The sequence below is a fragment of the Lipotes vexillifer genome, unplaced genomic scaffold (assembly GCF_000442215.2).
Source record: "Lipotes vexillifer unplaced genomic scaffold, Lipotes_vexillifer_v1.1 scaffold34, whole genome shotgun sequence".
NCBI lineage: Eukaryota > Metazoa > Chordata > Mammalia > Artiodactyla > Lipotidae > Lipotes > Lipotes vexillifer.
Genome location: NW_006776832.1, coordinates 1,136,557 through 1,148,284, shown reverse-complemented (window position 1 = coordinate 1,148,284; position 11,728 = coordinate 1,136,557). Strand labels below are relative to the sequence as shown.

At 42.0% G+C, this 11,728-nt stretch overlaps 1 protein-coding gene across 1 annotated transcript in view; it reads left to right on the top strand.

Annotated features, from left to right (window-relative positions):
- Positions 1–4,918, top strand: part of DSPP (dentin sialophosphoprotein) — a 5,099-nt gene extending 181 nt beyond the window's left edge. The window contains exons 2-4 of the mRNA XM_007450690.1: positions 1,021–1,107; positions 1,242–2,237; positions 2,720–4,918. Of these exons, the coding sequence (XP_007450752.1) occupies positions 1,021–1,107; positions 1,242–2,237; positions 2,720–4,918 (3,282 nt within the window). The remainder of the gene's footprint in view (positions 1–1,020; positions 1,108–1,241; positions 2,238–2,719) is intronic.
- The last annotated feature ends 6,810 nt before the right edge of the window (positions 4,919–11,728 follow it).

The window sequence follows — 11,728 nt, the reverse complement described above, 5'->3', positions numbered from 1 at the left end:
ATATGTTCGTTTTTTTTTTTTTTTCCTTGAGACCTGGTCAATCAGCTGAGTCTAAACTTTTAGATTTACATGAAAGACTTTACAAGATATATTTGGGGTCTCATCAAAACCATATAGGCACGCCAATTCATGCTCCCGTTCTAATTGAAACTCCTGTCTTATTGGAAGGATTATTTCTTTTAAAATTCATTCAGATTCATTTACATTTAATGCCTAGAAGTCATGGAGACTGTCCATCTTTGCTAACGCCCTATGAGTTTCATTCTAATATCAACAAAGCCTGTATTGTTTAGGAAGATTTCAAGAAAGAAAAGTAGGGGAAAAAATCACGTTTTTTTTAAACAAAGGGAAAACTGATGTTTCACTCAGAAAGTTAAATTTGGAATATACAGATAAATACCAACAAAGAAAAATTAGGAAAATTAAACCATTTGTAATTTTATTAGCCAGCTGCTATGGTTAACATTTTGATATGTTTCCATAATCCAAATACTTTGGTATTTCTGTAGTTGAGAATTTTCTCAACTGTTTTCATTGTGCTCCTGAAGGGCACAGAAGTAGCAACCTACTTGCCTTTGCTTCCTCCCTGGCTCTGGTCAGACCTACTATTTTCTTAGGGGTTTTGGCCAGGATTATACTTAATGTGGGTCTGGTGCTGTTGCAAGAAGCATCGTACAGAAATATCAAAGGTCTCTCTTCATTTTTATAAAAGACTATTCCCTTCCTACAGTTAAGTGATCTGGTTAATACGTCAATAAAATTGGGAATACTGCCAAGTTTAAATTCTACATAAGCCCTATAACAAGCCACTTCTCTTTTCTACCCAGTTAGCTCATACTTTGACCTTTGTGTTATATCTTCTTTTCTTCATTTGGAGAAAAATGTGTGTGTGTGTGTGTGTGTGTGTGTGTGCGCGTGTGCGCGCGTGTGCGTGTGCGTGTGTGTGTGTGTGTGGATGTGTGGGCACACATATGCACAAAATAAGAATGTTTTCAATTTCCAGTATTTTCACTTTGGTAGGTTCCTCAAATCAAGCCATTGGAGAGACATGCTGTTGACAAATCTGTGAATTTAAATCTTCTAGCAAAATTGAAAGTGCCAATACAGGTATAGGATGTAAAATGTGTTTCTAAGTTGTTTTTAGATTCCATTAACTTCCAAAAAATTGATGCTCATCTTTTCAGTTTGCTTTACTTTAAGATGGTATCCACAATTTATTTTGCATTGTTTCTCTTTTCCAGGATGAGTTAAATGCCAATGATACCACCAAAGAAAGTGGTGTCCTCCTGCATGAAAATGAAAGAGGGAGGCAACAGTACACCAAAGATGGTTACAAAGGAGAGAGAAATGGTTCTGAGGGGGCAGAAGTGGGAGAGAAAAGTTCTTCTGCACATTCCATGTTAGCAAATGAAGAGGGGAATACTGAGGATCTGAAAGGGGGCACAGGAAAACCAGAAACATATGGTCATGTTGGGCTCCATCAAGAAGACAGCACCACAGCAAATGGCATCAGGGGACAAGTAGGCATCATCGACAGTGCTGAAACAGCAAATGGGAGCAATATTAATGGGATTGCTGAGAACAATTCCAAAAATGGGGGTGTTGGAAATGCAAGTCAGAGTGAAGATGCCACTGTTGTCCAAGAAGATGGACATCAAGTAGCTGGAAGCAATAAAGGTACAGGTCATGAGGAAGAAATAAGTGGGAATTTCTGTAGAAATGGGGGTGATACAAGTGAAGAAACACCTCAGAGAGAAGGCGAGAGCAACGGGAATGAGGAGACAGGGGTAACACCAGGGGAAAGTGGAGATAGCAATAGAGAAGATGTCGCCTTGGACAATTCTGATGGAAGTCCTAGTGGGAATGGAGTAGATGAAAATGAAGACAAGGGCTCTGGTGATGATGAAGGTGAAGAAACAGGGAATGAAGAAAAAGGCCCTGATAACAGCAAGGGCCAAGAGGGTCAACCTCATGAAACAGAAGATGACGATGACAATAGCTTAGGTCAAAATTCAATTAGTGGTGAAGCTGATGACCCTGCGGACCAAGAAGACACCCACGCCATTGATGGACACAACACCTCCAAGAGTGAGGATGATTTTGACGGTATTTCAGGAGACAATGGTAGCCAAAAAATAGAGGACACTCAAAAACCCAATCACAGAGAAAGCAAAGCTGTGGAAAATGGAATCACTGAAAAATTAGAGCCACCTGCTATTGGGAAGAACCAAGTTAAGGTTAGTTTGTGAAGCTGGTTTCTTTCAATGGCAGTTTAAATTCTCCCCCTCCTTCCATGATGGTAGCGTGAAAATAAATCATGACAAATAGTCATGTATTTTTGCCTCTAAATTACTTGAATATTTGATGGGAAAGCTAGAGTCCGTACTAGACTTTGCTATAGAACAATTTAAAAAAGCAGAAATCTCTGAAAATTTGGTTATAATTCTTCAAAAGTCTTATGCTAAATAATTAATGCAGCACGTAACTGTTTACGAAAGCTCTTACTGGGTAAAAACACAAATGGGATGGTCTATAATCTAAACACCAGAGTACTTTCGAGTACTGAATAAAGCACGTTTTCACAGACAGATGTTTCTGAAGTACTGGAAGCTGGACTCCTGTTCTATGGCCACTTTCCCCAGTCAGTCTTCCTCAGACCAATGCAATTTTGTGGAATAACATTCACGAATTAATCATTCTTTCCTCCATCTTTCCATAGGGAATAGAAATGGAATGTCCCAGCAGCGGCAACAGAAACAATATTACCAAAGAAGCTGGGAAAATGAATGAAGATAAAGAGAGTAAAGGCCCACATGGAATAATTGTAGACAAAGGAAATGTCAAGGCACAAGAAGAGGTTGATGTCATGCAGGGACCTGGCCAGAAATTAGAACCTCAAGATAAGTTTGGACCCAGCAAAACACGTAGTGACAGTAACAGTGATGGCTATGACAGCTCTGAGTTTGGTGATGAATCCGTGCAAGGAGATGATCCCAACAGCAGTGATGAGTCTAATGGCAGTGATGATACCACTTCTGAAGGTGACAACAACCACAGTAGCCGAGGAGATGCTTCTTATAACTCTGATGAATCAAGGGATAATGGCAATGGCAGTGACTCAAAAGGAGGGGAAGGTGATAGTGATAACACATCAGGTGCTAATGATAGTGGTAGTGATGGCAATGGTGACAATGGGAGTGATAAGAATGGAAAATCAGGCAGCACCAAAGAAAAATCAGACAGCAGTGACAGCAGTGACAGCAGTGACAGCAGTAGTGGCAGCAAGTCTGACAGCAGTGACAGCAGTGACAGCAGTGACAGCAGTGACAGCAGTAGTGGCAGCAAGTCTGACAGCAGTGACAGTAGTGATAGCAGCGACAGTAGTGATAGCAGTGACAGTAGTGACAGCAGTAGTGGCAGCAAGTCTGACAGCAGTGACAACAGTGATAGCAGTGACAGCAGTGACAGTAGTGACAGTAGTGATAGCAGTGACAGCAGTGACAGCAGTAGTGGCAGCAAGTCTGACAGCAGTGACAGTAGTGATAGCAGCGACAGTAGTGATAGCAGTGACAGTAGTGACAGCAGTAGTGGCAGCAAGTCTGACAGCAGTGACAACAGTGATAGCAGTGACAGCAGTGACAGTAGTGACAGTAGTGATAGCAGTGACAGCAGTGACAGCAGTAGTGGCAGCAAGTCTGACAGCAGTGACAGTAGTGATAGCAGCGACAGTAGTGATAGCAGTGACAGTAGTGACAGCAGTAGTGGCAGCAAGTCTGACAGCAGTGACAGCAGTGACAGTAGTGACAGTAGTGAAAGCAGCGACAGTAGTGATAGCAGTGACAGTAGTGACAGCAGTAGTGGCAGCAAGTCTGACAGCAGTGACAGCAGTGACAGTAGTGACAGTAGTGAAAGCAGCGACAGTAGTGACAGCAGTGATAACAGTGACAGTAGTGAAAGCAGTGACAGTAGTGACAGCAGTGATAGCAGTGACAGTAGTGACAGCAGTGACAGCAGTGGCAGCAGTGACAGTGACAGTAAATCAGACAGTGACAGTAGTAACAGCAGTGACAGCAAGTCAGACAGCAGTGACAGTAGTGACAGCAAATCAGACAGTAGTGATAGTGATAGTGACAGCAGTGACAGCAGTGACAGTAGTGATAGCAGTGACAGTGGTGACAGCAAATCAGATAGTAGTGACAGCAGTGACAGTGACAGTAAATCAGACAGTGACAGTAGTGACAGCAGTGATAGTGACAGTAAATCAGACAGTGACAATAGTAACAGCAGTGACAGCAAGTCAGACAGCAGTGACAGTAGTGACAGCAAATCAGACAGTAGTGACAGCAGTGACAGCAAATCAGATAGTAGTGATAGCAGTGACAGTAGTGATAGTGACAGTAGTGACAGCAGTGACAGCAGTGACAGTAGTGACAGTAGTGATAGCAGTGACAGCAGTGACAGTAGTGATAGCAGTGAGAGTGGTGACAGCAAATCAGACAGTAGTGACAGCAGTGACAGTGACAGTAAATCAGACAGTGACAGTAGTGACAGCAGCGATAGTGACAGTAAATCAGACAGTGACAATAGTAACAGCAGTGACAGCAAGTCAGACAGCAGTGACAGTAGTGACAGCAAATCAGATAGTAGTGATAGCAGTGACAGTAGTGACAGTGACAGCAGTGACAGCAGTGATAGTGACAGCAGCGAAAGTGACAGCAGTGACAGCAGTGATAGTGACAGCAGCGACAGGAGTGACAGCAACAGCAGTGATAGTGACAGCAGTGACAGTGCGTCTGACAGTGGTGATGAGAGTGACAGCAAGAGCAAGTCTGGTAACGGCGACAACAATGGAGGTGGTAGTGACAGTGATAGTGACAGTAAAGGCAGTGACAGTAATCACTCAACCAGTGACGATTAGAACTAAAGAAAACTCCACAAGATTCCTTTTGTGAACAATCTGGTGAGTAATTGATAGGAAATAAAGATTTCTAAGAAAGTAAAGAAAGGGGAGAAATAAAAGAGAAGACATATGTAAACAGCTACAGAAACAACAAGAAAATAGTCAAATTGTCAGATTCAGAACCAGGTCTGAACACCGTCAGAGAGAGAATCTGTGTACCCGCGTGTTAAATATGTTCAGAAAAGATTTTGTTAAAAGTGTAAATGTAAACATAGAAGAATGATTAAAATATTCTTTAGTATTTTACACAGGAACCTCAAGTAATCGCATACTAAATAACTTCAATTTAAATGCCGAGTGCTTTAGAGAATGTCGCAAGTAAACACATCTTAATGCCTTAATCTTTCAGTAATTACATACTCTGGATAGATGGTCTGCTTACCGCTGAGTAAAAGGTGCTGTTACCATGATCTCCAGCTTGGCTACAATTCATCTGCTTGTTCTAAGGAAGAAATACACTTGCAACATGAAAAAAAAAAAAAAAATCACAGCAACGATTTAACCTACCTGGACCATGGGAATAATCTTTGTAATTAGTGAATAGAGTAATTACAAATTATGGAAATTCTAAAGAGCGCTAAGCAGGAAAGAATTCAGAGGCTGGTTTAAACAAAACCTCATGTATAGCATCACAATCCTGCAAAGTGCTGGAAATGGAGCATAACGTCCCCAAAACTACTGACAAAACTGAGGCAGTGCTTAGAACATGCTCCAACTATTAATAAATAAACAAACTCATGAATGAAGTGCTCCTGGAGGGGATGCACTTTTTGAACTCTCTGTTCAGAAGTCTGCTAAGTGGAATCAGTTATTTGTCTTCCACCTCAGTCTCACCAAGCCAAACTTGGTTCACATTTGCCTTTAAACCCCTACAAACCCCAAATTCCAAATCAGACTCTGAGACTTCCTTCTTATTTTAATCTCTTTAGTAAAGCCCACAGTTGCTTTGGAAACTACTCTTTTTTATCTGAGAGTCATACATGCTGCTAAAATCTGAACATGGGTTCTTCAGATTTTGCATGAATGAGGGTACTTCTTAGTTTTGAGATGAAGCCCTAACCCTAGAACATGAGGATCTTAAAGGTGTATGAAACTAGAGTGTGATATTTAATAAGGTGGATATATCATTTATCCCCAAACTAGGATACCCTTGAGAATGAAAGGGCTGCTATGAATAATTACCCGGGGACTGGAGGTGTAAATTTGGCTTATCTGGGACTCTGGGAGATATAATGACCATAAGCATAAGCCTTTAGGGTATTATTCAAGATTTAGTAAGTGATGATTTGTAATATCTCTCTTCCAGTTAGGTAATTATTTCAGATTTGTTCTAATTCAAAGGTAAAATTCTATATGGCGAAGTTTTGAATGCAACTTCTTTAATGTTAATTTTCAGCCAGTCATTAGCTGACTGGTTGAAAATTTATGCTCTGTTATAGGGCATATTTTACACAAAGAGTTTCAGTAGCTTTTTTTTTTCCTGCCTCCTTCCTCCTTCATGCATGAGTTTCTTAGTTAAGAGATCAACCTTGCAAGTAATATTGCTGAAGGCTTTAAAAATACTGCCATTTATAAACGACTTGGGAACTCATAATACTGTAAAATTTCAAGTTTCTACTATATCATAATCATGTACATGACTCCAAACTTCTTTCCTTAAACTATGCTCTAGATTTTTAACTCCTTTAGCCCTTTTGTTTTTTTCCAGTTTGTAAATTGTGGCTTCTAGTAACTGTCCTACCTATTTCAAAAGGTTGTTATGAGCGCTAAGTCAGGCAATGGATATGAAACTCTTTGTAAATTATATAATATATGTAAATGAAAGAGATAATGAATTTTGGTGCTGTACTAAATATCTATTTCTAGGACTGTTCACAAGGAAAACTCCCTTCATCTTAATGAGTTTGTGAGTATTTACTTCCTCCAACATATTTTTTTAATTAGTTTTTTTTTTTTTTTTTGGTCCATGCTGTACAGCATGTGGGATCTTAGTTCCAGGACCCTGGCAGTGAAAGCACCAAATCCTAACCACTAGACTGCCAGGGAATTCCCTAAAATAAGTTATTATTTTTTTTATTTTTTTTTTTTTTTGCGGTATGCGGGCCTCTCACTGCTGTGGCCTCTCCCGCTGCGGAGCACAGGCTCCGGACGTGCAGGCTCAGCGGCCATGGCTCACGGGCCCAGCTGCTGCGCGGCATGTGGGATCCTCCCGGACCGGGGCACGAACCCGTGTCCCCTGCATCGGCAGGCGGACTCTCAACCACTGCGCCACCAGGGAAGCCCAATAAGTTATTTTTTTAATTGAAAAAGTAATATGTATATATACACAAAATAAAAATTTCAAACAATATGAAAAGGTAGGCAAAAATATTAAATCTCTATCATCCCAGATTCCCAGTCCTCTATTTCTCTTCCTTAGAGGCATTTCCCATTACTAATATCTTGTGGAAATTTCCAGAAATATTCTATGCACATATAAGCACATATGTCCCCCTTATAAAAACACAGGGAAGTCTACTACACACAGTGTGCTTAACTTACTCTTTTTAACCTAAAACTATACCTTGAATATTGGTTCGTTACACACAGATTGACGTTCTTTTTTTCAAAGCTGTGTCGTATTTTATTTTATGAAATGCCTTAGGTATTTAACCTGTCCTTATTTTTTGATCACTTTCCATTTCTAGTCCAATGACAATCTCTGCAGGTGTCACCTGAGTCAAGTGGGATAAATTTCCTGCCAGTTCTTATAAAGGCTTCACCTTATAAAGTATTTCTGGGGCAGGGGAGAGGAGATGTTCAGAATCTAGGGCCGATGTCAGAAGCCATGAAGGAACACTATGACTCTGACCTTCCACTGTAATATCTTCGTGGACTTCCGTCCGTAACTTCAAGGTGAAAATGAAGGAGACACTCCCAAGGAACGTCTCAAGGGTAGATCCTATGAACACAAGAAGTCTGGTATTAGAAAATAAAATTGCTTTTAGGTTATTTTCTGGACTAAAGATTAGTGAAGAAACTGCTAATATGCCCATGAGAGTAGTATTTTTTTAAACTGCAGGTTGCCACTCATTTAGTAAGTCGTGATATCAGTTTAGTGATACATGACCAGCATTTTGTAAAATGAAAGAATAAAAAAGAAAAATCTTTAGTGTATAATGTGTAGTGTCTTATGAAACAGTGTTATTTCTCTATATATACATACGTACACAAATATGTCTAAGTATGCATATACTCTTGGTGGCAGTAAGAAAAAGATGTGAAAGCCATTGGTTTAGAAAAGGGTTATAAAACATTATTACTGCTAGTAATCATTTTACATTACTTTTGTCATCTTTTTTAAACATCTTTATTGGAGTATAATTGCTTTACAATGGTGTGTTACCTTCTGCTGTATAACAAAGTGAATCAGCTGTACATTACATTTACTTTTCACATTCACTTTTCTCCTTACAAACCTCTGTTTCTTTCCCACTTTTTAAAAATTTATTTATTTATTTATTTAGGCTGCGTTGGGTCTTCGTTGCTGCGTGCGGGCTTTCTCCAGTTGCGGCGAGCGGGGGCTACTCTTCCTTGCGGTGCGTGGGCTTCTCATTGCGGTGGCTTCTCTTGTTGTAGAGCACGGGCTCCAGGCACGCAGGCTTCAGTAGTTGTGGCTCGTGGGCTCTAGGCACACAGGCTCAGTAGTTGTGGCTCACGGACTTAGTTGCTCCGCGGCATGTGGGATCTTCCCAGACCAGGGGTCAAACCCGTGTCCCCTGCATTGGCAGGCGGATTCTTAACCACTGCGCCACCAGGGAAGTCCAAAATCTATTTTCTAAAATAGATTATAAAAAGATAACCTCTAGAAAATCCATACCTCATCATATAAATACATTTTAAATTATTAATTGGAATAGAATTTCCCAGAAGTCAAACTTGCTTTATGGTTTGTAATGGAAGTTCTGAAAAACTTGAGACCAAAATAACTAGGAACAATTTTCCTCTCCCTAAAAGGAACAGGAAAAGAATAGAATAGCTCAGTTCACAGATGAAAATATCATTGTGTTCTCACAGTGATCCATTCACTGCTGCTTGCAAGCAAATCCTCTAGAGAGTGAAACAAGCCAACAGCTCAATGTTCCCAACCTCTCCCCTCTGAACAGGGACCTTGGGTTTATATGCTAAAAAAGAAAAAAGAAGAAAGAAGTAAGAAATTTTTAAAAAAGGAAAAAAAGAGCCAATTCCTATGGGGCACACATGTAGCTCAGAAAATGGTATAAGGTCTAAAGGTCACCAATACATTAGACTCTGTGTTTTCCATTACTTTGCACGGCCCCAGCTCTAGCATGAAACACGGCATTTACAGACAGCTGTATCATAAGTTCCTTCCCTTACTCCCGCGACCATTATTTTGGGCTCTGCCACTAGCTATATGCCTCCTTCCTTTACTCATTCCTTCTTCTTTTTTTCTTTTCTTTTTTTTTTTTTTTTTTTTTTTTTTTGCGGTACGCGGGCCTCTCACTGCTGTGGCCTCTCCCGTCGCGGAGCGCAGGCTCCGGACGCGTAGGCTCAGCGGCCATGGCTCACGGGCCCAGCCACTCCGCGGCACGTGGGATCCTCCCGGCCCGGGGCACGAACCCGCGTCCCCTGCATCGGCAGGCGGACTCACAACCACTGCGCCACCAGGGAAGCCCCCACTCCTTCCTTCTTTTCCTCCCTAGAATTTTCAAAGAGATGAAGATGTGTCTGTGGGAAGAAAACACTTGCAAAATTTAATTCCCAGACATCGTCCAGTGTGAGGCTCCAGTCCAAGCCCCTAGTCAAGGGCAGCTGTGCTCGAGCTTACCTCACTGTCTCTTTGGCCTGCTCCCAAGATCTGTCACAACCAACTGGTTCCCAGCTCCTACCTCCCTAGTACTTTCCTCAGTTGAAACCACCGAATCTTCCTTGTTGTTCTAACACAGTCTGAACTGAAGACAGGAGATACTCAGGCTGTAACAGACCAACATTTAGGCTTGGCACGAAAGCACATTTACCTTTTGTCTTATCCTAATATCTTGATTCCCGTAAGTGGATCCTTACCTTGTCCTCAAGCAACAATCCCCTGTGATCTTTCTAACTGGGCTTCTGCATAGCTTCCTCATCTCATCCTAGCATGTACACTGATTAGAACTGACCCAGCCCAGTCAGCCTAAGGCAACCAGGAGCAAATTGTCTGACACAGTCAGGCTTCTGGGCCCAATGCAAGGAAGGAGACTGCCCACCAGAGCAACTTTGGAGTCTTAGCAAAGGAAAAGATAGAACTATTGTAGGATTTGGGGAAAGGATGGAACTGAGGCAATATTTAAATGAAGCAATGTTTGAGAGGCTCAAAGCAAGGCTGGGCTGTGGCTGAAGGGGTCAGCATCAGGTTTGGACTGTGAGGTAGACCCAGGCTCCTTGGGAAGTGCAAAGTAAAGTTAAGATGGATGTGGACTGTTGGATCTGAATCTCTGCCCGTGGGTTGTAAATTGAGCCGGAGTCTTTGTGTCAAAGTGCCTCAGACCCTCCAGGCAGGAGTTGGGTGTTTTATTTTTACTGATATAATTTTTAAAAGCAAAGTCTCTGCTAATCTTTGATTTTAGAGAATAAAATTTCTCAGTGATCAATAAAGCAGGAGTCATTCAAAGTAGGGGGCTGTCATGACACTTTATAGATCCAGTGTCCTTGAGAGAGACGTTATTTTCTGTTAACATTTGCAGCTGGCTTTATTTCTGTCTGTTTTTCCAGTCTGACAAATGGTGGGTAGATTTCTACTTTCTCAGTCCAAGCTAATTTTTGCTTTCTCAGGAGATATGTTTCTGCTAAAACCAAAAGTCTGATTACCTTGCTAGTCCTTTTCCTAAATTCTGGCAGGACTTCTAGATGCCTGCCTGTTCTTTAAATATTGCCCATTCTAGATCACCACCTGTTGGACTTTGCGTCACTCCTGGGATTTGTTTCTTTTTCGCTGCTTACTCTCTGTACCCTGAACATTTGTGCTGTGTAAGCTGGTCTGTCAAATGGGGCATATGATTCACCAGATCCAATGGTGTTTGAACTGGCAGTGGCAGATAGGATGCTGTTTGGAGCCTTTGGCAGGTCGCTACAGGTGAACTGCAGCATAGGTCTTTAGGATTATGGAGCAAGGTCATCTGAAGATGCCATCATCTGAAGATAACTACCTTCCTTTTGAGAGAGAGCCCTTGGCCTGCTACTGGGCCTTTGTAGAGATTGAACAACTTACCATGTGACCTGAGCATCCCATTATCAACTGGGTGCTAACTGACCCATGAAGCTCTAGAGTTAGGCATGCACAGCAACTCTCCATCGTCACATGGAAGTGGTGTATACAGGACTGGGCCTGAGCCCTGAACGCACAAGTAAATTACATGAAGAAGTGGCCCAAATGTCCGTGGCCTCTACTCCCGCTACCCTGCTTTCTCTCTCCCAGCCTGTACCTATGACCTCATGCGGGCCTGCCCTGTGACCAGCTGACAGAGGAAAACGAGACTCAGGCCTGGTTCACAGGTGGTTCTACGGGATATGCAAGCACCACCTCAAAGTGGGCAGCTTCGTCCTGGGATATCCCTTAAAAATAGTGGTGAAAACAAGCCCTCCCCGTGGGCAGGACTTTGGGCAGTGCGCCTGTTTGTTCACTCTGCTTAGAAGGAGAAAAGGGTAGGTGATTCATGGGCTGTGGCCGTGGTCTGACTGGATGCCCAGGGGCTTGGAAGGAACATGACTGGAAAATTGATGATGCAGAGG